The 23209-nt window shown below is 39.6% G+C and overlaps 1 protein-coding gene across 1 annotated transcript; it reads right to left on the bottom strand.

Annotated features, from left to right (window-relative positions):
* Positions 1–383: 383 nt before the first annotated feature.
* On the bottom strand, positions 384–22256 carry calhm6 (calcium homeostasis modulator family member 6). Its single transcript, XM_039747604.1, has 2 exons — positions 21622–22256; positions 384–974 (listed from the first exon to the last, which is right to left on the bottom strand). Exons 1-2 carry the CDS (start codon positions 22153–22155, stop codon positions 546–548), a joined length of 963 nt encoding a protein of 320 aa, XP_039603538.1. The 5' UTR covers positions 22156–22256; the 3' UTR covers positions 384–545.
* Between the last annotated feature and the right edge of the window lie 953 nt (positions 22257–23209).

Raw genomic sequence — 23209 nt, 5'->3', positions numbered from 1 at the left:
CTCCACATCCAAAGTCATTTTATCACTTGAGTTTAAATCCACTGTTTATGAAGGCAGTTTCAGCCACATAATATTATAAACTGTATTAAAAACATATTTTATATACACTGCTCATACATGTAATTGCATTCTCTTATCACAGTTACTTTCGATTATGACTCATTGCTATAAAAATATGTGATAAACCAAATTGTGATAACAAACTTGGTGATGAAGTGTAAATTATGAAATACACCAACTTTGCAATCAGCTAGCTAAATCTCCAATTACCAGATACATACATTTTCTTGCTATAATTTGTAGCCTCTGAAACCTGCAAAATTAAGAATTCATGCCTGTTACACAGTGGCATATGAGACAAAGTACACACAAGAACATGAGTGTTATAAGTATGAAGTTTTATTTTAATGTTCAAAGCTTGTCAGAATTATTCTTTCGACAAGTTTGTTTACTCCTTGACAAAATGACCATAAAAACAGGTATAGAAAAGTACATGGTTTGTTGCATAGTAAGAATAAAATTCTAAAAAAAAAAAAAAAATTCTGTTAGAACACTTCGTCAGCAACACCCGTACAGTCCACAAAGTTCAGGGCTCCATGAGTATCGGAATCAATGTGCTCAGAATGTATAGACTTTACGTTTTTCAAGAAGCATGTCTCCACATACTTGTGCAGTATACTATAATATTGTTCTTTAGTGCTAAATTTATAGAGAGCAGATATTTTTTCCCAGTCATTTCTGTCAGGCATCTCCATTTCAGGAGCTTTGGTTAATTCAAAAAAGCTTTTGAGGTTCCGTTCCGCTAGTTTCTGTGCCTGCTCCTTTGCAAAGGTTTCAAACATCTCACTTTCTTTGTTCATGTATGACTTCCAGAACTTGAGTTGAAGAAAGCTAACTGGAGAGTGGCAGCGGGCATAACATGTTACTGACAGAGCGATGATTGCAATGCTTGCGATCACTAGCCATCCCAGCACCTGCATGGAAAGAACAGAAGAGAAATGTTAACAAAACACTGTGAGAAGTGTGCAACAAGACTGTTTTACCTTACTACATTGCAGTTTAAGGAGGGTGCTGACCAGCATTATGGACAAAACATCTGCTTCATTTTATGTAATACACCTTATAAAATAGCTTCAGTTTCAAAGATAATCATATTACATTTCTACAAAGCATCAGTTTTTCAGGTATGCCTTTAAATATTATAGGCACTGCACTTGAAACCACAATATTGTACTTTTTATGACATTCACAGAGTCACTTGTCCTGCCCAAACTGCAGATTTAACAATAAACTACAAAAACCACTGAACTGTAGAAAGTGCATTTTGGATTCAGTGCACAGTTATACTAAAGTCTTGTGTAAGGACTGACAGCACATCTATCACTGGAATAACTGAGGCTAGTCCTTGGGGACACACTCTTACAGGCATGAAAGCTATAAGAATTATCCCTCTATTTTATACTGTTTTTTTTAATTATACTCAGAACTGTTAGTTGACTGTTAAGTTCATCTAATTTATTTCTACTTGAGTTCTTGCCAGGGCTTTTGCAGGCTCTTCATGGTGTCAATATTTTAATTGCTGGGTTATTTTGTAATGAGATGTATCATGTTTTGTGTCTGTCTGTCTGGGATTATTCCATGTGATGGTGTCCATGTTAAAATGAGCTGCTCAGATGAAACATTAATTGAATGAAAAATGATTGAAGAGAGAACATTCCAGGTTATCCCTTTGTGTCAATTTGCTAATTAACATTTATTGTTTATAAACTGTTTGCAGCACTATGGTCAATGTGTATGTACTCCAAGACAAGAAAGCACCTACAGTTTGTAAACTCAAACAACTGGAAAAAAGTATTTAGAAAGACAACTGAATAAAGCTATTAACCAAGGGATCAAAGGCTGAAGTATCTTGATGTTACCAGAAATTGGAAGTGGATATGTGCCCTTGAATTCTAGACTGGACTATATATTTTCTAGTCTCCATGAGGTACTACGGAAAAGGAGTCTAAGTCTCTCTGAATGCACTTCTTTGTCCTACATTATCCATAAACTATCATAAGTGTATTAAAATCTAGAAGTTAACAACATATTGATAAGCTGGTGTGACAGATAGGGGGCACTGTCATCCCCTTGAACCCTCAGACCAGACGCCAGACACCAGATAAAAGTCCAAAAGTTGACTTTATTATAACTAATAAGTGCACAAAGCACCCTCCTCTCCACAATACTCATATAAATCACCAATAATAATCAATACACAATCCTCCACTCTCCCAGACGCGTTGCCACCCTTCCTCCTGACTCAGCTCGTCCGTCTGGGATTTCCCATAGTCCTTTATAGTCCTTGACCCGGAAGTGCTTCTGAACCCTCAGTCCATGTGACTTCCTAGCACTTTCGGGTCAGATCAAAAACTCTTCTTTTTCATCCCAGAATTTCTTCTGTCGCTGTGACTAAGATGTACTTCCGGGTTAGAGGTAAAATAGAAGGCTCCGAGCCTCCCTGCAGCATCCCCTGGCGGCCCCGATGTTATCCAGCAGGGCTGTACAGGAAAACTCCAATGTCCATGATGCCCTTCTGGAATTTGGGGCATCTCCATGTCACAGGGATGGCTCCCTCTGGTGGCCTGGGAGTATTGGCTGGGATGAATGTCCGGCCATAGTCCACATTGGTTAATTGATTTTGTGTTATTACTGTCAACTACACCTTTAAAAGGAAACCACATGCCTCCCCTATGATTGATATGTCAAACATCTACTGTAACCTCTTGTGAAAGCATGAGATTAAGACCCTGTGAGCAAGAGCATGTGAGTAAAATTTATGAAAAGACCTGGGAGGCCAAGTTAAGTCATTCTCAGCTGGGGAAATACTTTAAAGTGGGCCACAAAACTGACTAACTGCACAAAATAAAACATCAGCAAAGACATTTCAGAGCTGTGGTTTGTACAGGGGTCTTTTGTGAAACTAAGAACTCCCAGAAATGCTTTTGTGGAATTTAGAGTGACTGTAGAAGTACTCCTGGGATTAGCCTCTGTAGTCCCTCCATCACCCCATGTGAGCTTAGTGTCAGCTGTTAAACACTGGCAAGGCTTGTCTGGAAAGAAGATGAGGAGGAAATCAGTTTAGTATTAAAGAAGGAACCTGCCTAAAGAGGCAAGACAGTATACACTCTATGTGGTAAAGCCCAGGGCAGCAGGAAGAAAAATGCAGCTTTTATCATTTTCTTCCCCTTTATGGTCCTCCTGTTTTGCCCTCCCTGGAGACCTTCCCCATGGTTGCCCCATATGGCGTACCCAGTATACCCTTCCTGTTATTTTTTTATACTGGTTTGTGTTTTTTTGAAGGGGATCTATAACCTGCTTCATCACAACCACCTCCATCACAATCCTAATATATACTGCTCAAAAGAATTAAAAGAACACTTTTTAATCAGAGTATAGCATAAAGTCAATAAACTTATGGGATATTAATCTGGTCAGTTAAGTAGCAGAGGGGGTTGTTAATCAGTTTCAGCTGCTGTGGTGTTAATGAAATTAACAACAGATGCACTAGAGGGGCAACAATGAGATGACCCCCAAAACAGGAATGGTTTAACAGGTGGAGGCAACTGACATTTTTCCCTCCTCATCTTTTCTGACTGTTTCTTCACTAGTTTTGCATTTGGCTACAGTCAGTGTCACTACTGGTAGCATGAGGCGATACCTGGACCCTACAGAGGTTGCACAGGTAGTCCAACTTCTCCAGGATGGCACATCAATACGTGTCATTGCCAGAAGGTTTGCTGTGTCTCCCTGCACAGTCTCAAGGGCATGGAGGAGATTCTAGGAGACAAGCAGTTACTCTAGGAGAGCTGGAGAGGGCCATAGAAGGTCCATAACCCATCAGCAGGACGAGTATCTGCTCCTTTGGGCAAGGAGGAACAGGATGAGCACTGCCAGAGCCCTACAAAATGACCTCCAGCAGGCCACTGGTGTGAATGTCTCTGACCAAACAACCAGAAAGACTTCATGAGGGTGACCCAAGGGCCCCATGTCCTCTAATGGGCCCTGAGCTCACTGCCCAGCAGCATGCAGCTCGATTGGCATTCGCCATAGAATACCAGAATTGGCAGATGCACCACTGGTGCCCTGTGCTTTTTACAGATGAGAGCAGGTTCACCCTGAGCACGTGACAGAAGTGAAAGGGTCTGGAGAAGCCATGGAGAACATTATGCTGCCTGTAACATCATTCAGCATGAGCAGTTTGGTGGTGGGTTAATGATTGTTTGGGGAGGTATATCCATGGAGGGTCACACAGACCGCTACAGGCTTGACAAAGGCACCTTGGCTGCCATTAGGTATCAGGATGAAATCCTTGGACCCATTGTCAGACCCTATGCTGGTACAGTGGCTCCTGGTGCATGACAATTCCTGACCTCATGTGGTGAGAGTATGCAGGCAGTTCCTGGAGGATGAAGGAATTGATACCATTGACTGGCCACCACACTTTCCTAACCTAAATCCAATAGAACACCTCTGGGACATTATGTTTTGGTCCATCCAATGCCACCAGGTTGCACCTCAGACTGTCCAGGAGCTCAGTAATGCCCTGGTCCAGATCTGGGAGGAGATCCCCCACAACACCATCTGTCATCTCATTAGAAGCATGCACCGATGTTGTCAGGCATGTATACAAGAACACAGGGGCCATACAAAGTGCTGCGTACAATTTTGAGTTGCTGCAATTAAATTTTGGCAAAATGGACTAGCCTGCCACATAATTTTTTCACTCTGATTTTTGGGGCGTCTTTGAATTCAGGGCTCTGTAGGTTGATCATTTTCATTTCCATCAAACGATGTGGCATCCTTTCGTTCCTAACACATTACCCAGTCTATATCAGTATAGATATCCAGGAGGATTTCTTTTTACCATTGAGATCTGATGTGTTTTCAAAGTGTTCCTTTAATTTTTTTGAGCAGTTTATTTATCAACTTTAGAATACATACATTATTACATTTGAATTGAACTGTAAGAAAAACAGCTTGTGCAGAAACATTTCATTCATTGTAACATACCTTGCTTTCCTATATTTACAGTCCCTTCAAAAAGCAATCAGACCCCATCACTTTGTGCACATTTAGCGACGATGCAGCCTTATGCTAAAATTGTTTATAATTTATTTTTTTCCTCATCAAACACTTAATGACAAAGCAAAAACAGGATTTTAGGAATTTTTCAGAATTTATTAAAAATAAAAAACTGAAATATTGCAGTAACACAAGTATTTAGACCCTTTCCTCAGAATTTTGTTGAAGTACCTTTGGCAATGATTATTGCCTTGAGTCTTCTTGAGTATGATGTAACAAGTTTCACACAGCTGGATTTGGGGATTTTCTGACATTCTTCTCTGCAGATGATCCCAAGCTCTAGGCCTGAATACTTGTGTCAATGTGATAATTCATTTTTACTTTTAATACATTTGCAAAAACTTCTAATATCCTGTTTTTGTTTTGTCATTCTGTGGTTTTGAGTGTTGTTTGATGAGGGGAATATGGTTTCATTTAATGCTAGAAAATAAGCTAGTTTGGTCTACAAGTATTTTCTGCTGTTTTTGAGCTACAATATTGTAATCACATTTGAACACAACTGAATGGTCCATCCATTAATTTTCTTAGCCTGCTTTATTCATAATAACATCACCATGATCCAAAATCAATTTTTGACTAGAAACACTCCACAAAAGTATTCAGAGTAACCAACTGCTCTCTAAGGGCAAGTGCACACAATGCAATATACTCACATTATACGGCGTCAACAGTTTGAGTGCTCTTTCTTACTTAACATCTCATTTGTACTGATAGCCAACTAGTAGATGGCATATACCCTATGTGATTTTTGGGTTGGAGGCCTTTTGATCAATCTTATTCAAGACTGGGTGGTGAGACCATTGGGTGAAACTCACAGTACCTGCATAATCTGAACCTTTAAAGTATGATGTGATATTTTGCTGTATCTCCCTTTTTACATTAGACTAAATTAGCTAAGCTCATCATAAGCCTGTATCTTAAGACCAGCAGATGATGTAATTTATGCTAAACTGTTAAAAGAATGAATACGCAATGCTACCAAGAATTTGTAGATGCAGGTAAATATGTCACAGTGTTTTTCTTTTAAGTCCCTGTCATGTTTTTCTGAGAAGAAATATCTTTCAGTGAATGGTTCCCTTGGTACAGGTTATCAGTATAAGTATGCACTTGATTCCTTATTGGTAAATAGGAACTGGCATTGCAAAGTGACTCACATAACCTCTCACTTCTGAGTACAAGAAAGTGAAACTGACAGTGCCATTTTTTGTCAAAAACCATCAGGAGCCCATTAGTCACTCAAGTCTGGTTGGAACATATGTCATACCTTGCAAGCAGTGACATTACAGCCCTTGACAACTTACCTGTGATTTTGTGCTAATCTGAAAAAATACACTTAAGAGCTCATAACTTGTGATTAAATCTCATAGTGTAGACATACGCCTCTGGGATATGGGAGGAAACTCTACTGAGTATTGAAACAAAATGCCAAACCCACACAGACACTGAGCAGGCTGTTGTTAGATTCTTGGTTCCAGCAGCTCTGAAATAACACTACTGACCACTATGCTTCCTCATGTTCATAATTTTTTCTCCCAATTAATATTCTGAATATATTTAGAAGCCAGCACATTTTCTGATTGCATTTTATAGATCAGAGCTACTAAACGGTTCACTTTGTAACCAATCTAATATTCCTTAATTTATTTTTCACGCATTCAATAACCTGAAGCCTGTTCTAGAGAATGATGTGTAGGATGTAGGTCTGTCACTAGCCCCAATTATGTTTTTGAATTGTGGTAAAATTAGACTACCTGTACAAAACTTGCCATGCAAATACTGGCAGATGGACCAAAATCTACATAAACAGTATTTGGACCCAGGAAAGTATGAAACAACAGTGCTAATCACTGTACCATTATGCCAACCACAAGTCTTTTAATTAAACTTCAATTGTGATAGAAACTGGGCTCCATTATTAGCTTGACTATTTTCCTGTTTGTGTGTATGATCTGCAAATTTAGAATAAATCACAGCTATGAATTTAGGAAAACTGTACAGTTTATTACTGTGGCAACAAAACTACTCCACATGGTATATTGACATAGTCGAAGGGACTTAAATTCCAGTCTTCCTTGAATAGGTGGTAAATCCTTACTTAAAATGAACTCTTTCTTTAATTAGATTTTTCAGTATTCTGTTGTCATAGTGTATTTGTAGAAATAATCAATGCCTTTAAATTTACCAGTATTTACTTTTTGAATGTCAGTACATACATGGTAATTTGTTATTTGCCTTAATTGCTTACTATTAATGTAAATTTGCTTTCAGACAAAACTAATTTACATATTCTACTGTTATGCTTTAAACTTACATTTTTCTGAGGATTTCACATTTGAGGAAGCAGATAAACCCCAGCATTTAAAACAGACTCCTAAGGAGGTACTAAGATATTTGGAAATTGTAGAAGGAAAAGAGCTGCGTAGATTAAATAGGCTTAAATGAAACAAAATCAGCAGAGCCAGATAATATTAACCTTAAGTTCTTAAGGTTAGTGAGTACATATATAAACCCTTGATGCATATTTTTAGGAAGTCACTGCACACTGAGGAAATTCTGAAGGACTGGAAAATGGCAAATATTATTCTGTCATACAAAAAGGGTGATCGGGCAGATTCAAGCAACTATAGTCCAGTAAATTTGACAGTGCATGACAGGTAAATTAATACAAGGAATTATTACAGGAAAAGATTGAGCAACACATGGCAAGAACAGGGGTTTTACTGAAGAGTCAGCATGAGTTCAGAAGAGGGAGGTCACATTTTTCCAGCATGCTGGAATTCTATGAGGAAGCAACAAAAGGATATGATCAAAGTACAGCATATGATATTATTTACCTTGACTTTCAGAAAACATTTGGTAAGGTGCCACATGAGAGGCTGGACATAAAACTAAAAGAAGTGGGAGTTCAGGGCGTAGATGGGTGCAAAACTGTTTTCAGACAGAGAAAGCAGAGGGTTATAATGCAAGGAACCCTATCATAATTGGCTGACATTATTAAGTGCCCATTACTTTTTGCACATTGCCAGTTGGTGTTACCTTTGCTCGTTAAATAAATTACATAACTTTATAAATCAACTATTTAGAATTGTAGAAAGTTAAAATCTATCCTGTTAGTACTGGATGGAAGGAATATCCCCAGTGCACTCATATACACACATACAGTATAGCGTTAGTTTAGTTATGCCAGTTAACCTAAGTCTTCTGACATATATGAGAAGAAAACCATCAGAACAAAGAGAACGTGAAAACTGCACACAGACAGAAACCTGGTCATGTGAACCCAGGGCTCTGAAACTGTGACAAAGCCATGAGAACCACTTCATTGTCTAGTGCTTCCAAGCTTGGACCTTTGTCCAGTTTTGAAGAATTCTGTGTCTCCTTTGCTTTTCTATACATTCTTCAACTAGCACTCATGAATGGCAATATGTGCCATTATTAATAAGAAGGGCAAATGCTTTGCATTATTATATGAAACCCAGTTATACTGCTACTTTTATTGTCCAGAAAATATTTAAATTTAATTTTGTATATAATACATTCTTAAAATAACGTAACATGTTCCACTTTCAAGTCAATTATCTTAGTTCTTTTATAACATGATAATAAACCTCAGCTGCATTCATTTATTATAAAAATTATGAAATTTTTAAATTTTTCTTGAATTTCATAATTTGCAAATAACCCAATGCTGTTGTTAATTCATTTTATAGAAATACTGAAGACTTTTGCAATTTAGTGGTACAGAGTCAACTTTCATATCATTTTTGGAAACTTCCAGTTTCATTCTTATAAAGCTACAAAACTGCCACATATGTTGATATTTAAGCAAATTCCTCTCCAATGGTCTTTCAGTCGATGAAAGTATGAAAGGTCACAAACTTAAAATATCCCAGCTGGCAGTTAACTGAAGCTTTTTCCTTTTATCTGCATATTCTTAATGTTGCTGGATACCCCTGGACTGAAATATATGGATTCAGAAAATGGATAAATATATATGAAGCATTAGAGACTTGTCTCAAGCACTGGTGAAATGTGTAAATATGTTAAGGAATCTTAGAAAAATAATAAATTGTTTATCATCAACGTAATGACAAAAATGATCTTCATAGCATATAAACAACATCAAATGTAATTTGTCATAATATATACATTAACTAGATAAAGAAAGTGACGTAATGTAGGATTAATCATTTTTGATATAAATAGTTTGGTAAAAGAACAACAGAAAAATTTTAAAGATAGCTACAACATAATAGACAACATCACACATTGGGCTAAATTTACAGATCCATGGCAATCTGGTTTTGGTGCTGAAACTGATGAAATATACTGAAAATACTGCTATGGCTTTTATTTGGCACCAGTAAAACAGATCTGTGACTATACAGTACAAACATGTTCATATGTTACATATTAGATCTTGCATGTGGACTAAGCAAAATACCACCTCACTATCAAAAACCCATCTACTGTATATGAAGTAACTGAACATATGTACAGTTAAGGTGAACGTGGTATCAGGGTGGGCTAGTACATCTTAGGTCGGATTGTGCTCCTTTGGCAGTAGCTCCTCCCACTTGGCACTCAGCTCTCACCTCTGTTGCCAAGTACTTTAACCGTATGCATGCAACAGTTCGCCTGATATAACAAAGACATTGCAGCCATGACAGAGACTCAACTTTCAGTACAGGATGAACTTTGCAAAAGTGGTGTGGGATACACATTCTTTTGGAGTTCAAGAGGAAATCAAGGCCAACACAAGCTTGAGTTCGGATTTTCATGGAACCTAGCGATCATTAGCGTACTTGCCTGACCCCTAAAGATCATAAATAACTGGCTTATGACCTGGAAACTCTACTTGTTGTATGATAGGAAGCATGCCATCATTGTGAGTGATTACATCTCTACCATGACCAATCTAAAAGATGTCAAAGACATGTTGTATGAACAATCTCCACTGTTCCTAAAGCTGACAAGATAATCATTCTTAGTGACTTTAATGCAAGAGTTGGCTCCGACAATATCAACTGGGACGAGGTCATTCAAAAATATAGTGTTAGCCAATGCAACAGCAATGGTCTGTTACTACTCTAGACATGTGCCAAGATGAACTGTTAATCACCAACAATGTATTTTGCTTCATAATAGAACATTGCGGATGCAGCCCGTTTTAAGCACTGGCGTTGATTTTGACTATGTCATTGTCAGGAAGATAGACAGTTACTGTTGGATGTATTAGTGATAAAGTCTGTTTGCATTGCTGAATACTGGAGAGAACATACCCTTATTTCCAAACTAAATATCTGTGCCTAGTTCAAGTGATACCCACAAAGAATGAAAGTCCCAAGACAGTTGAACATCTCCAAGCTAAAACTAGGTGCTTCCAGCAGTCATTAGTTAAAGCTGTGGAAGATCACATAAATTGCATCCCTCTGGACAACCAGAATGTGTAAAATGCTTTGTCAACCTTCATTACTCTGCATCACTACTATGGACTTTTAGAACCTACTACTTGAAAACACAAGGACTAGTTTGATGATGTCTGTGCAAATACTGTATTAAACAACTGCTGGACAAGAAACATGGTCTCTTCAAAACTTTCCTCAGTGACCCTAAAATATTTCTACACTCCTTTCAGTCTGTTATTTTGGAGCTTTAAATTGGTTTGGTAGTTAGAATGAGAAATAATAAAATAAGGATGCCTTCAGATTAAGCTGTCAAAGAGAACTTAAAATATAATCTTCATAATCGCTAGAAGATTAATGACCCACGGGTAAGCCAACTAGAAATTGGTCATGAAATGACTACTTTTATTGTTTTAGAAGATGCACCATCTATGTGTTACAAAAATGCATTCCAATCATTCTGTCTATGCTTAATGTTATATTAATGTTAGAATATGTGTTTAATCACTTGCTATGGCTGAAGCCTACAGTGTGCTCACAGCAAGATGCAAGCAGAACAATTGGTTTTAACTATAGAAAGAAAAAAGAGAGCTTTGGATGCAACATAATATTAAGTCAAAGAATGTTATGAGGTTATTTTTATGTTTGCTTATAATGTGGTTGTAGCAACAATTAAAAATCAAAATGATGCACTTTAGTACTTTGATTAGCACTGCTGACCTACAGAAGAATACTTCACTTTGAACAAATCCCATTGTTCTTGCCACTTTCTGAAGCATTTCTGGAAGCCCTTTTTATGTCTTTAGTTGAGCTGTTTTGGCTGCCTCAATGTCCTGAAACAACTCAAAACATTTATCTTTCATGGTCATTTAGACTTTGAGGAAGAGCCAGAAGTCGCAAGGTGTCACATTTGGTGAATAATGTAGAATGTGACAGACCGTAATTGTTAGAGAGATATTAATTATAAAGAGACACGGATCACATTAAAAGGTGCACCTCCCAGCAGGCACGAGAGTGTCTATTATGGGATGTTAAAAAGGCGAAGAAGGTGCACGAGTGCCGCAATAGTCAATTCCGCATTTGTTTGATATAAGTAAGAATCAGCAGTGTACCGAGTTAAGATAAGTGTGCGTTGATGACCAGAGGTGAGTTCGTTTGCATTTAACTTGTATTTTATGTTTTTTATATGTTAAGACGTCAAGTCGTTTACATGTACTGATTGCGTTATTGATTTGGATTCTATACTGCCGGTAAGCTAGTGCTTAATTTCAGTAATACTGCCATCTAGTGGACTTTGGGTACTTTATCAATAAGTTTTATGTATTCTTTTTTATTGTAGACCACACATACAAATCCACCTATACCTATTCGAGTACAGGTGTATATCTCCAAATAAATGAGTTCAATTTCAATCTAAGCTGCTGTGTGGAATTCTCTGCATCATTTACCAGTGTCCTGATCGACACTCTGGAGTGAACACAATAAGTCCTGAACATACTAAAGATATAGTGGTCCTTTGTTACAAAATTTGGTCCTTGAGCGGATAGTGTGTTTACAACGGAAGAAAGATGTCAGAGTATCAGTCCTACAGTAACCGTCCTCGACGCTTGACCCGTCCACCAGCCTATCTTAAAGAATTTGAAGTTCAGTATCCTGGTCAAGTTCCATTACCATCTGTGGCCCATACAGCACGCCCATCACCTGATAAGGAAAGGTATCAAGAGTATACCAATAAATACTACATCCCAATGAAGTCAACAAATCACTTTGCAGCCTCATCTCCTACCAGTCAGTACAGTTCCAATGGAGGAGAGAATAGATTGCACACTACAGTGGATCGGTGGGATGTACAAGATGTGAAAACACCTTTACTTCAAACAGAAGATGCTGATTTCTTACCACTGAGATACAACTTAGTTATTCACGACCTTGAACTTGAGAATCAACAGTTAAGACAGACTACACAGTCCATGAGAGAGGAGATCAGGCTTATGGGAGATGCAAGTAGGCATTCAAGAGCAGTTAAAAATAAATCAACAACTGCCCTCAACCCAAGGCAACTGACCCAAGATCAAGTTCCCCCCGTGCCTGCACCCAGAACTCGTATTAGATCAGCTGAGAAGATTGCCTTTAACTTTGATCGAAATACTCCACCACTACCCGCTCCGCGGCATAGACAAGTGGCAGATAAACAAGAAAAAACCTCTCTTGATGACAGTGAACCTAGTACGGGCCGAAACTTCATTCATCATAGACCATCAGGAGAGCAGCAAGCTCTTATGGTTCCAGAACCCCCAGGCATTCAATACGTATGTGAAGAATCTTCTCCTATGTATGGATCTGTAAACCATTGCTGTCCACAACCAAGTTATTTGTTGCATACTCCTATTAGACAATATCAAGATATTCGGAAGTCGGAGCCACTAGAACTGACTCAAACCTATTCAATACCTCACGAACAGCACTGTTCTTATCCTCCCATGTTGCATTCTGCTCAAACAGGACAGCAGCACAGGGTTATTAAGCAAGAAATGACGTATAGAGGTCCAAAACCAACAATTCCACATTTCAGTCATAGGGATCCCAGTGAGTTTGCCCGTCTCAGATTAGCTCTGGTGAACCTACTGCCAGAAGATGCCACCGAGCTCTTTAAATATCAGGTGTTGTTGGATCATCTGAAGCTAGAAGAGGCACGTCTAATAGCTGACTCATTTCTGAACTCGGTTACTCCTATACAGACACAATGGCAGCATTAACAGAAAGATTTGGACAACCTCATCACCTAGCTTTGAGTAAAATAGCCACAGTTATGGACTCGCCTGATATTCAACCTGGTGATGCAGCAGGATTTGAAAAGTTTGCCCTTCAGATACAAGCCTTAGTGGGCCTACTCCAAACTTTAGGTCCAGAAGGTGATATCGAATTACGTTGTGGCTCACATGTCGCTCGTTTACTAACCAAATTACCTTCGGAGTTGCGATCATCTTTAGAAGACAAATGTGCTACCAACCGGGCACTATTTATACCCTTCTGGATCTAGCAAGATGGCTTAAATTTGAATCTTGGTGCCAAAACTATGAAGGCCAAACCAGAGGCAAAGGACACAAGGATCGAGCGATGCACAGACCAGACAACAGAAAAGATATAGGAGCTAAAACCCGACAGACCACTATCTTTCATGGCACAGAGCAGTCTTCAGTGTCACCTACTTTGACATCATCAGCATCCGTGTCACATTCTACAAGTAAGAAGCCTGAGAAGAGCAAAGTTTTCTGCCCATACTGTGATAGCACTGAGCATTACCTGAGTCAATGCTCTCAATTTCAACAGCTTAATAAGGAGCAGATAATCAACTGGATTAAAACTAAAATAGATGCTGGAGGTGTGGATGAGCCCATCAAGCTGCTCAGTGCACACTGAAGAAACCATGTCATCTCTGTAACAGGAAGCATCTTCAAATCCTGCATGAAGTAAACGATAGATCACCAAAGGAAGAAATTTGTTTAGTGAGTTCTACAAGTGAAACTCTGTACCTAGATAAACCCGAAGGCTCCAGCGCGTCCTCCTTAAAATAATCAAAGTTCGTCTACAACACCAAGATGAAGTTTTAGACACTTATGCTATTCTTGATGATGGATCAGAGAGAACAATCCTGTTATCTGATGCTACCCAGAAACTAGGTCTGAAGGGAGAACCAGAGGATCTAATACTAAGGACCATTAGACAAGATGTGAAGACACTGCATGGTGCTTCAGTATCCTTCAGAATAGCTTCAGTTTCAACCTAACAAGAATTATCTTATCACAAGAGCCTTTACAGCTGATCAACTGAGTCTGGCAGAACACTCATACCCAATAGCAGACCTACAGCAACGATACAACCACTTAAAGGGTCTTCCACTACAACCTGTTCATAAAGCATTCCCTCTCTTGTTGATTGGAGCTGATCATCCACACTTGATCACCCCTATTGCACCTGTGCGCCTTGGACCACCAGGGGGTCCTGCAGCAGTTAAGACCAGATTAGGTGGACATTACAAGGTCCAGCGCAACTACTTAAGGAGAACCTGCAACCACAGCAATGCCTTCATATTACCCTCACCCCTTCAATGTCTGAACTTTTCAGAAATGTTGAAAGACTCTGGCAAACAGACATCATACCTTACAGAAATGAGAGACTCCTAACAAGGTCTAAACAAGATCAAGATGCCATAGATCTACTGCATGCAAAACGATAAAGGTAATGGTAGATGGTGTAAACCGCTATGCCACACCACTGTTACGCAAGAAAGATATGCCTTGTCTACAAGCATACCAAGAAGCTGTTATGCCGAGTTTACGAGCATTGAAAGACGTCTGTCAAAGGACTCTACAAAGGCAGCTGCATACAATGAAGAAATTAAAAAATTGGAGGAGGCTGGATATGTTGTTAAGTTACCAGCAGAAACAATCACCTCCTCTGAAGAATCTTGGTTTATTCCTCACCATCTGGTTCAGCATAATGGTAAGAACCGGGTTGTATTCAATTGCTCCTTTAAATATCATGGACATAGCCTGAATGAATACTTGCTCCCTGGGCCAGCCCTCAGTCCGTCCCTATTAGGAGTGCTCTTACGTTTTAGGGAACATCCTGTAGCAGTAGGTAGCGACATTAAAGGAATGTTTCACCAAATCCGCCTTTTACCTGCAGATAAACCTCTTCTCCGTTTTGTATGGCGTAATTTGGAAAGTAGCATTTCCCCCCTTATCTATGAATGGCAAGTACTTCCCTTTGGCACCACCTGTAGTCCTTGTTGTGCCATTTTGCTCTTCAACGACATATAATGGACAACACTGAATCAGGGGATGAGATCCGATCCTTAGTTGAAAGGAACTTCTATGTAGACAACTATTTGCAGAGTCTACCATCAACCCAGAGGGCAAAGCAACTGATAGACAAACTAAGAGATCTTTTGTTAAATGGTGGATTTGACCTTCGTCAATGGACTAGCAATTTTCCCAAGATACTAGAACATCTGCCACAAGAAGCTCGTTCAATCAGTACAGAACTCTGGTTGTCTCAGGATCGATCAGATTCCACAGAATCCACTTTAGGCTTGAAGTGGCATTGTTCCTCAGACACGTTCAAGTACAAGTCTCATCCAGTGCAGAAGACAACGGTTACTATGCCACATATACAGAGTACTCGCCAGTCAGTATGATCCTTTGGGGTATATTCTTCCATTCACCACACGTGCCAAAGTCCTGGTCCAGAAATTGTGGGATAAACAAAGAGATTGGGATGACCCTATGTTGCCTGAAGATCTATTAAGAGCCTGGAATGAATGGGAAGGAGAACTTCACGCTCTGAATAATATTAGTATCCCAAGATGTTATACGCCTGTTGATATGGACTTATTCCCTATTACCAGACAGATTCACATATTCTGTGATGCCTCGAACAAGTTTATGGGTCCGTTTCTTACCTAAGAACCGAAGATAAAGATGGTAATATTCATCTTACCTTCATTATGGCCAGATCTAGAGTTGCACCAAAGCGTCGACAAACCATACCAAGACTAGAGCTGTGTGCTGCATTAAATGGAGCACAGGTAGCTAAACTCTTAGAAAATGAGCTTACTTTAACAATAAACCAAGTGGTTCTGTGGTCTGATTCCACAACTGTGTTATCCTGGCTTCAGTCTGAATCCTGCCGCTTTAAAGTATTTGTGGGAACCAGAATAGCCGAAATCCAAGAATTAACTGATCGCCATTCTTGGAGGTATGTGGACTCCAACAGGAATCCAGCAGATGATATCACACGGGGTCGAACACTAGCTGAATTGTCTGTACCACACAGATGGAATCAAGGCCCATTATTCCTTTATGAACCTGAGTCAGAATGGCCAGTAAGGCCGAATATTACGGTTCCAGAAGTTGAAGCAGAGCAACGGAAGAGTGTCTTTTGTGGTAGTATGGTGACGTCTCCTCTAATTCCTAACCCTAAGGAATACCATACATGGAGGGAACTAGTAGAAGCTGTAGTTCAAAGAAGGGGTGATCAAACTAGTCCTACCGCTGAAGACTATCGAATGTCAGAATTTCTTATCTTTCAAAATTCACAGTTAGACAGTTTTCCTGAGGAATATATGTTGCTGAAGAATGGAAAGCCTGTTCCTGCCACCAGCCGACTTCTTACTTTAGCACCAGAGTTTGACACATCATGTCAGCTTATCCGAGTTGGAGGCGATTGCGCGTATTGAAGAGATTGAGCAGTTATCAATTCATCCTATTGTTTTAGACCCTCACCATCCAGTAACTAAATTAATTATTCAAGAATATGATGCCAAACTTCATCATCCAGGTCCCGAGAGAGTGTTTGCCGAATTAAGGAGAAATGTCTGGATCCTAAGAGGCAGAGAAGCAGTTCGCAAATTCAACATACTTGCACTGATTGCGTAAACAGAAGGCAAAGCCCCTTATCCCTAAAATGGCAGACCTACCCCTAGCAAGATTGAGGCTTCAAAAGCCTGCCTTTTTCAGCACTGGCATGGACTGCTTTGGACCGTTTCAGGTTAAGATAGGTAGGCGTTGTGAGAAGAGATGGGGCATTATCTTTAAGTGTCTCACTACCCGATGTGTGCATTTGGATGTTCTCAATAGTATTGACACAGATTCCTTCCTAATGGCACTCCGAAGGTTCATAGCTCGAAGGGGCACACCCTACGAGCTACTGTCTGACCAAGGCACAAATTTCCATGGTGGAGAGAGGGAGTTAAGAGAAACATTTTCCACCCTTAGTTCAGAGCTTCAGAAATTGCTTGCAAAGCAAAAAATCAATTTCCGTTTTAACCCACCAGGAGCACCACATTTTGGTGGCATGGGAGAGAGAAATTGGTCTGTGAAGCAGGCCCTTTATACCACAGTAGGTTCACAGTCGGTGTCTGAAGAAGTACTTAAAACCGTTCTCATCGAAATAGAGGGAATCTTGAACAGTAAGCCTCTGGGGTATGTGTCATCAAACATTGCCGACTTGGACCCAGTTACACCTAATTTCCTGTTGATGGGGCGGCCTGATAGTTCTCTACCACAGGTTGTCTATCCCGTTAATGAGCTGATGGGGCGGCGGAGATGGAGACAGAGTCAAGTGCTTACTGAACAATTCTGGTCAAGTTTTGTCAAATACTATCTACCCAGTTTACAGGCCAGACAGAAGTGGCATAAGGAGCCTCAAAACCTACGAGAAGGAATGGTGGTCATGCTCGTGATCCTCAGCTTCCTCGAGCACTTTGGTTAATAGGCCGAATTGTTAGAACCTTCCCAGCCCAGATGGTCATGTAAGAGCTGTAGAGGTGAAGGTGAAGGATAGACTCTATACTAGGCCTGTTGCTCGTCTTATTCCCCTTCCGGACATTGAACATCAGGACTCTGATACTAATAAATCATAAGTTTAATATTTTTTTTTTCTGTTTGAAATAAATAGCAAATATGCATAGCATATTTGGGGGCGGCAATGTTAGAGAGATATTAATTATAAAGAGACACGGATCACATTAAAAGGTGCACCTCCCAGCAGGCACGAGAGTGTCTATTATGGGATGTTAAAAAAGGCGAAGAAGGTGCACGAGTGCCGCAATAGTCAATTCCGCATTTGTTTGATATAATTAAGAATCAGCAGTGTACCGAGTTAAGATAAGTGTGCGTTGATGACCAGAGGTGAGTTCGTTTGCATTTAACTTGTATTTTATGTTTTTTATATGTTAAGACGTCAAGTCGTTTACATGTACTGATTGCGTTATTGATTTGGATTCTATACTGCCGGTAAGCTAGTGCTTAATTTCAGTAATACTGCCATCTAGTGGACTTTGGGTACTTTATCAATAAGTTTTATGTATTCTTTTTTATTGTAGACCACACATACAAATCCACCTATACCTATTCGAGTACAGGTGTATATCTCCAAATAAATGAGTTCAATTTCAATCTAAGCTGCTGTGTGGAATTCTCTGCATCATTTACCAGTGTCCTGATCGACACTCTGGAGTGAACACAATAAGTCCTGAACATACTAAAGATATAGTGGTCCTTTGTTACAGTAATGCTTTTATTTGACAGAAACTGTCGTACCAGAAGTAATGTGTGACGTGAAGCGTTGTCATGATGGAGGATGAAACCATTGGTCCATTTCTCAGGTCATTTTCTACATGCATCATTTCGTAAGCGCTCTAATAAGCCTTTATAATATTCAGAGTTCACCACAGTGTTCCTGGGGACAAACTCAGCCTGTGCATTTCCATCAAGTTCAAATAACACAGTCATCATCATCTATATAGTGGGTCTTGATTGACATGCAAAACATTGAAGCAGCCACGACAGCGCAACTAAAGACACTCATGAAAGAAGACTTCCAGAACTGCTTCAGAAAGTGGCAAGAATGATAAGATAAGTGTATTCAAAGCAAGGGGATTAATGACAATTTGTCTTTTACTATAATAGATTTTTTTTTTATTTAAATATTCACTGTATTTTTTTTATCACACTTCGTAGATTGTGTATAAAGCCTGTCCCTGAACATGTAGATATTCATGGCTCCTGTTGTCACTGTTCAATTTACTAGGTTACCATATTTTATAAACACAATGTTGCTACCTAGATTTCCCTGGAATTCTTGATTTCTCTCTGTGAAGAAGTTCCCACATTTGACAACAATGCCTCTTATAAATAGTATTTTTGCTACAGGAAATTAAAAAAGGAAAAGAATAGGAACAAAGACACAAGAGTTAGAAATAAGAAGTGGAAACCTGGCATTTGACACCCACTCCTATTTTTTTTTTTTGTTTGTTTAAAAGATGGCACATATGTGTGCTCACTTAACCAAAAAATACATGAATTTCAGCAGATTCACTGGCAGTTGTAATAGCATACATTTGTCAACTGCTTTTGGTTTTTGCTGCTTTTAAATCTTTCCAGTACTTATACTGCCTTCCCTTCCATTCTCAACTTGCCAGCAATTCAGGATCAATGCTATGGTGATACAGTATTCTGAAAATATACAAGGCAGGGTGCAAAAAATATTTTTCTGAAAATCACATCACAAACATCCAGCATCTCTTAATGTTATGTCGAATACATTGCAGGTTTTTGAACATCTTAGATAAGAGTAAGGAAGTCTATTAGACTAATTTCACTCTTATGGTGATTATCATGAGTTGACAGAAGCCACAATATCCTAATATTAAATTCTATACGATTATGACCTAAAAAAAGTATGCGAAATAATCAAACAGCATTAAAAACACTGCAGACCACTGAAATCCCAAACTGGATTAAGCAGGTTGGAAAATGGATGGATGGAAAATGGATGGATAGAGGGACCAATGGACCCAAGTCAGCAAAGTGTAAACAGTTTTCCTAGAACAGCACACTTACAAAAATGACAACTTGTTAAAAAAAAAAAACTAAGACTAAGGAAATTTAAAGTAGTGCAAGTTTTAGGGATCTTTGGTATGGAAAATAAAAATATTAACAATTTAGATGAGATAACTAAAGAAATTATGACTGATAAAATTAACAGGGGCATTAAAAGAGTGAAAAGATTTGAAATAAAAAATCATCCAATGACAACTATAGTAAGAGGTGTACTATGTGCAGGAACTAAATGAATAAAAGCAAATACAAAGAAAACCATGTTTCATTGTCTGAATACTACAATAGTGTAAAAGAAAGGGAAACATAAAAGCTGGATGTGAGCATCAAAGGTGTGGCAGTTAAGCTTAAAGCATGAAACAGTCTGGGTGGAAGTTTGAAACCCGCGAAAAGAGGAAAAATAAAAAGTGAAACAAGTATTGTTTGTTAATGACTGCAAAAGATGAATAACATTGGGTGAATTGAGTGGGTGTTTTGTCAGGGGATTCCATAACAGAAGGCTGGTTACAACAAGTGCAATAAATAAATACTTTGAAGATTAGACAATTTGTATTAGTCTAAAGTAAAGTATTTATATCTGCAGTTATAATAAATTGACCATAATTTTTTGGGCCAATCCGGGGACATGGGTTCGATGGGTGCGAGAGGAACGTAGAATCAACAGATCACGAGCAGGGACTCTAAACACTACAGAGTACAAAGCAAAAGCTTATCACGTGATTTCTCGCCAAAGTTGCAGGATATGATAAAGCATGGCCTCCGTCAAAACAACGTGCACGCGCGCCGAGTTCAATTTATCGTGGTGATTAGATACTGTACATTCAAAAAAGTAAACCAGCTGAAACCGGGGACGAAATCTTAAACAAGGGACAAAACGGGGACATGTTTCTGAGTGGGGACAGTTGTCCGAAAAAGGGGACTGTCCCCGGAAAACGGGGACGGATGGTCACTTTTGTTATAACAATTTGTCATTGTTAAACATTTTTGTGATGAACGTGCACAAGGTCCATTCAACCATCCATTATCCAACTCGCTATATCCTAACTACAGGGTCACGGGGGTCTGCTGCAGCCAATATCAGCCAACACAGGGCGCAAGGCAGGAAGCAAACCCTGGGCAGGGCGCAAGGCCACCGCAGACGTGCACAAGATATTACACAATATTAATCTAGTATTTAAAAACACACGTGCACGGTACATCGAGTTTGGATAAACTTAAGTTTCTCTAAAAAGAGGTGAATGACGTAAACTCTGAAGCCTATTTGCGCTTACTATCCAGCACTCGTGTTCCGACACCAAAGGGTTTGCTGCCCTCTCTGTAACGCAGATTTGTATGTTGTACTGACCTATAGATTATTTTCAGGTAGTGGTGGATCTTGTCCTGCTGAATCGTGAAACACCGCTGATAAAATTTAATACGTATAGAGGGAAAATTTAAAGTCTGTATTCAGTAAAAGGTGTTTCAACAAAACAAGACAAATCTAATGTATTCAGATTCACAAACTGACAATTAGTCTGCCTGGATTACCGAATACGAAACACTAGCATTCACAATCCTTACTCGTAACTTTTCATTCCATCGGGTTAGGAGTACTGTATACAGTGTGCAGGCAATTGTCTTATATCTGTATCAGAAATGATAAGATGCCCAATGACTACCGGGACGGCTCTTATGCACGTTTTTCCTACCTGCGATTGAGCCCGTATGATCAACAGAATCGCCTCCTCCTCGCTCACTCCAGTCTTTCTACAAGGAAACATGAAGAGCATCTCTGGGCATTCCTTCGATTTGCCAGTACAAACAGTGTTTTTGTAAATCGTGCTGTTCAAGCCGGTCATCGCGCATTCAAAGTAGGTCCCGTGCAAAAGGGCGACTGCGATCCAGCTGAATGGAGCCACCGAGGCGTTAACCGTGATGTGAAAGAACACCTTGATGCGACTAAATGTGCCCTGTTTGGCCAGCAAGTTCGATTGTCTCCTACAGCAGCCGGTGAACAGTCGCCAGGTTTTGGCGCAGAGGAAGTAGCCAGCCAGTAGCAATACGAGCGCGGGGACCAGCAGAAACACCATACCGTAGGTGAAGTTCAAGGAGCTGCAGGGACACCTGAACACCGTTGCAGAAAAAATCTGCTCCCCTCCAGCTGTCAGCAGCGTTATGACACCGAAGCTCAACGTTGCCTGTTGCTTCTGAACTACACTAAAAATCGTTTTGAATTTATCCATCGCTGCCTTGCTAGTAGTGTTCAACCCTGAAAGACGTTACTCATAAGAAACTGTATAAGATGAGAACTTCTTCAAACTATCATCCGCTTTGTCAATTGGACTTCCCCGATAAACCCTAGTGCTGCTTCCTGTTCTCACTGCACTCCGCAAGCCACTTATAATCAAGTGTTTCCCCACCCAGACAAACATTATTACAAAAGTAGATGTGAATACATTTCTTCGTTGCCAGCCTCACAGGTAGACAAAAAATTGTGTGTACAGGAGATAATTCTGGCATTCAGCATTTGCGCAAAGAGCTTTACAATTGTGTCCTAACTATAGGAAAAAATGTAAAACAAATCTGAAAAGAAAATGACCCTCAGCATTTTTTAACACTGCCTTTCTCTATCTTTTAAATTTTTATAGATGCCACCCAAATACTTTTTTCTTTTTTTAATTTCAAAGGGGTGCACAGTGATGACCACTGCACATTTCTAGAGTTGGGAACTGAAATCCTGGCTTGGTATGAAACATTACCTTCCCTCCGTTTTCATATCACATATGCAGTAAACAGTAGACTAGTGACATTATGAGTGTCGGTGTGAAAATCATGTACCCTCTTGGAGGTTTTTACATTTTATTGTCATACAACATTGAATCATAATGGATTTAAGTTGGCTTTTTGACATCTTTTGACACCCATCCATTATCCAACCCACTATACCCTAACTACAGGGTCACAGGGGTCTGCTGGAACCAATCCCAGCCAACACAGGGTGCAAGGCAGGAAACAAACCCCAGGCAGGGCGCCAGCCCACCACAGGGCACACACACCCACCAAGGGCAATTTAGAATCGCCAGTTCACCTAACCTGCATGTCTTTGGACTGTGGGAGGAAATCGGAGTACCCGGAGGAAACCCACACAGACACAGGGAGAACATGCAAACTCCACGCAGGGAGGACCCAGGAAGTGAACCCAGGTCTCCTAACTGCGAGGCAGCAGCACTACCCATTGTGCCACCATGCATAAGTATTTCCTCCCTTCAATTTGACCCATCTAAATCATCAAAGGTG

The sequence above is a fragment of the Polypterus senegalus genome, chromosome 3 (assembly GCF_016835505.1).
Source record: "Polypterus senegalus isolate Bchr_013 chromosome 3, ASM1683550v1, whole genome shotgun sequence".
Lineage (NCBI taxonomy): Eukaryota > Metazoa > Chordata > Cladistia > Polypteriformes > Polypteridae > Polypterus > Polypterus senegalus.
The sequence above is the reverse complement of the archived record's forward strand: the minus strand, read 5'-3'. Positions and strand labels throughout refer to the sequence as shown.

Coding starts and splice junctions, on each gene's coding strand:
- calhm6 (XM_039747604.1), bottom strand. CDS start 22,155: ATGGATAAATTCAAAACGATTTTTAGTGTAGTTCAGAAGCAACAGGCA. Junction 975..21,621: donor TCATACGGGCTCAATCGCAG/GTAGGAAAAACG, acceptor CTTTCCATGCAG/GTGCTGGGATGGCTAGTGAT.